At 30.1% G+C, this 4,217-nt stretch overlaps 1 protein-coding gene across 1 annotated transcript; it reads left to right on the top strand.

Annotated features, from left to right (window-relative positions):
* Positions 1 to 681: 681 nt before the first annotated feature.
* Positions 682 to 2,871, top strand: LOC110895100 (small heat shock protein, chloroplastic). Its single transcript, XM_022142383.2, has 2 exons — positions 682 to 912; positions 2,299 to 2,871. The coding sequence occupies exons 1-2, from the start codon at positions 726 to 728 to the stop codon at positions 2,754 to 2,756; spliced, it is 645 nt and encodes a 214-aa protein (XP_021998075.1). The 5' UTR covers positions 682 to 725; the 3' UTR covers positions 2,757 to 2,871.
* Positions 2,872 to 4,217: the final 1,346 nt, after the last annotated feature.

The following is a 4,217-nucleotide window of genomic DNA, read 5'->3' as shown; positions in this document are numbered from 1 at the left end:
AACCCAACCCATATTATTATTTATGTTAAAGATTTCAACCCTAACCCGCACATATATAAATTCGGGTCAACCCAAACCCGACCTATTTAACCTGTATTTTTAAATGAATCATACAAGTTGACGATTTATAAGCGAGTTCTTGTGTTATAAGCGGGTTATCGATAACATGTTTAATGATAAGTATGAGTGTGACAAATGAATAATATAATGTGTCGAAACTAACATTACTATGACAAATAAAAACGGAAAAAACAAAAAAAAACAAAATGTAAATTATTTTTTCTAATTAGTTAAACGGGTCAACCGTTTTTATACGGGCCGTGTCAGTCAACTCAAACCTGTTTTTTCGTGTCGGGTTCAGGTCAGGTTGATAGGTCGTGTCAAGAATTGCGGCCGCTTGATACATTATAGCTAAGGAAAAGTAAACAAAACGAGTTGGGCTTTTTGGGGCGAGACTCTAGTAATTCAAGCTTGAAAAACTGATGATGGGCTCCTAAAAGAAACTGCTTCTCATTTCCAGAGACATCCAGAAATACTCAAAAAATGAAAATAAAAAATAATAAACAAGACAAAAATTCCCAAAATATCACGTGGGGCCCAGAACCATTTCTCATCCCTTCTAGATTTTTCTGTTCTAATTCTCAACTTTAGTATATATACAACTGGCCCCCTAAACATTTTCATCAATCAGAGTTACTTTACTGTACTAGTACTAGAAAGCAAAAATGGCTCAAACAATCAAATCAAACCCTTCATCTTTACTTTTGATCCCAAATGCCACCCACAAAAAGAACCACCCTCCTAACAAATGCAACATCATCAAAGCACAGTCAGCAAATGGGGATCATTTGCAGAGAACAAGTATCAAGACTCCCCAACAAAAACAACCTACTGCCCAATCCCCACCAATTGGTAAGTTTCACTTTTTTTTTTCATTTTTTAGTGTATGACATGGGTATGTTGGGTACACGAGTCTAGTCGAGCCTGTTGAATAATTCACTTTATTTATCGAGCTCAAGCTTGACTCGTTCTGAGTTCAAAACTTAAGCTTGACTCGTTTATAGTTTTTCAAACTTGTTTGTTTCTTATTAAATTTTAATTAATTTATTTATATACTTATATAATCTTATTTTGTATACTTATAGTTATCTTATTTATAACCATCACTTTATATACAACATACTATATGTATATTGTTTATTATTTTCGTTACAATATAAAATATATGTAATTATGTATTTATATATAGACTATAGTTTTAGTTTAAGCATGTGAGTCTAGTCAAACTCGCTATGTAAAGCTTCCACCCATAAGCTTGTTTATTAAATAAGCTTTATTTATATTCAAACTCTACTTGAATAACATTGGCCCGAGCCTGTATAAACTCCGCTCCCAATGGGTTGTCGGATTAAACCTTAATACGCTTTCTTCAGTAAAATCAAATTTTAAATAATGATTCAATCTTTATGTGTGTAGTTTACACCTTTAATACCAAATTTAATATTTTCAATTTTTTTCATACCTTTTTCTTGTGTTAAAATAATTATGATTCTTTATACTGTTCTCGTCAAACATTCCTAGTGTTAGTTTTGATTTTTTACAGACGTATCAGAACGTTTTTTAGAGTTATTACATATTTTATTTCTTATTTTATTTCTTTCTTGAAAATCTGAATTGGTATATATAAGTTTTTAGAGTTAATTACGTAGTTAGTTCATGTGGTTTGCACAAAATAACATACTTAGGGACTAATAGTTTAAAATCACATTCTAAGGTATTAACTTTTCATTTTGTAAACGTTTGGAGGTATCAACTTCTAGGATATTAACATAGTTAGTCCCTGTGGTTTGCATAAACTAACATACTTAGGTACTAATAGAATGTGATTTTAAACCTACAAATAACGTTAATACCTCCAAACGTTACAAAATGAAAAGTTAATACCCTACAATGTGATTTTAAACTATTAGTACCTAAGTATGTTACTTTGTGCAAACCATAGGGACTAACTATGTAATTAACTCTAAATTTTTAATATAAGATTAATCACAAACCCGAATCAAGATTCAGTTTTTTAACCTTTTTTTTTCCATTACAAGCTCATTAGCTCAAGAAACCAATCAAGATTCAGTCTTAGTGCATGGTCATGCTACCACCAATTGTATTTTTACAATTCAATATTCAACTTCTTTCAACTTTCATGTTAGATTATGACACTACTAGTGAATATTATATCATTGCTTTATATACGATCAAAAATACTAATCAAGATTCAATCTTTTTATTATGTCCGTGCAGTGTTATGGGACAGATTCCCAACAGCAAGAACAGTCCAACAAATGATGGACACAATGGAAAGACTAATGGAGGAGCCACCGGCATACCGCAGTGGCACATGGGGATCACAAGGTGAACCCACAAACACTTACACAAGAGGAAGAACACCATGGGAGATCAAAGAAGGTGAAGAAGACTATAAACTAAGGTTTGACATGCCTGGAATGACTAGAGAAGATGTCAAAGTGTGGGTTGAAGAAACAATGTTGGTTATAAAAGCAGAAAAGTTGGTTAAAGATAACAATGATATGGAAGGTGAGTGGAGTGCTAAGAGTTTTGGAAAGTATAGTTTTAGGATTGCATTGCCTGAGAATATACAGTTTGAGAAGATTAAAGCTGAGGTTAGAGATGGTGTTTTGTATGTAACTATACCTAAAGCTCCTCTTTCTTCAAAGATTTTGGATATTAATGTGGGATGAGTGGTAATGTAAGGGGCTAGAGTAGAAATTTTTAATATTTTTATGTAAAGGAAAATCTAGAGCTTTTGTATAAATTAATAATAAAATGTTAATTTTGAGAAAATGATGTGTAATATATATATATTTTTTTATAAAAGTCAGGATGAATGAATATGTAAAAAAGTACAATCAATTTCAATAATTCAGTTGTTGATATAGAATATGAGGTTGGTGCAAAGTAGTAGAGTTGAATTTATTTTCCCCTAATGCGGAGTAGTTCTTGATGTTGATGTTGAGTTGTATCTTATTTTTCGAGCTAGAACAGGGGTTGTAAAACTATAAACTGGCCTGGAACTTTACGGATGCTTTGACGGTCAAGTTACTATACGTTATGATCATAGACAGAAAGAATATGTATGTAAATATAACAAATAAGTAAGCTGTAAGTAGAGATAAAAATATATCATATGAGAAGGCTTTAGGTGCGGGAGTCTGCTTAAGGTTTATCGTATACTATTTAATTTCTTTAATTTGGAAGTTTCCAATCTATGTTTCTCGATGAGGTATGTTAGTTAGATTTAATGGTTGAGAATGAAGAAGTAATCACACTTAATGTTAAGAATAGAGGGGGACCGCAAATGTTTATTTCGTATCCCTTAAGGGGAGTTATTCTTCATTTGGATGTAAATATATATCTTAAATCCAAAGATAAAATTACAACAAGTTAGACAATTTTAGTTAGATGTGTATATTTAATTAGTACGTAAAAAATATAATTCTTTTATATAAATAATTAATTGAGTTAAGCTATTACATGAAAAATAATAAATTATTCGTTTATCTTTTAATTAGATAACAGTAATAACTGTATAGCCGTGTATACATTGATTTAAATGTAACACGTAAGACATTCTCTATACCAATGTTTGAAATTATCTTATGTATAACATAAAAGTGTATATTAAGTTATCATAATTCTCTACTTAAAACTGGTTATGATTTAACAAGCTACGTATATATTCAACAAATAAATATAGACTACTTATATAAACGGAAAACAAACAATGTTTATGTTTCAACATGTTTTTTTAAACTTGAATTAACCATTTATTTTTAGCAAAAATAAACCCTAATTTATTATGTGCAAAATAGTTGTAGTCCAGAAAGATATGACATTCAGAGTCCCATTTGCCTCATAGCTTGCCAAATATGATTGCATTATTTGAGTTTGGTCGTTTGGATAATATGGTGACCTGTCTATCTAATTTTGAATGATTAACATATTATTAAAGGTATAAAAAAATCAAGTGATTTTCATTTACAACTATTTCTTTATTATAATAGATTTGTTATTCTGCTGATAATAATTTTTAATCTATCAAATAAATTGAAGTGTTATGCATTTATGAAAAGAAAAAAAAATACAGAGTAAATTACATATTCCGTTCTAACTTGTAAGAAGTCGAGAAAAAAATACAGAGT

Source organism: Helianthus annuus, chromosome 12 (assembly GCF_002127325.2).
Source record: "Helianthus annuus cultivar XRQ/B chromosome 12, HanXRQr2.0-SUNRISE, whole genome shotgun sequence".
NCBI lineage: Eukaryota > Viridiplantae > Streptophyta > Magnoliopsida > Asterales > Asteraceae > Helianthus > Helianthus annuus.
This window is presented reverse-complemented; position numbering and strand designations above follow the sequence as displayed.

Coding starts and splice junctions, on each gene's coding strand:
- LOC110895100 (XM_022142383.2), top strand. CDS start 726: ATGGCTCAAACAATCAAATCAAACCCTTCATCTTTACTTTTGATCCCA. Junction 913..2,298: donor TGCCCAATCCCCACCAATTG/GTAAGTTTCACT, acceptor ATGTCCGTGCAG/TGTTATGGGACAGATTCCCA.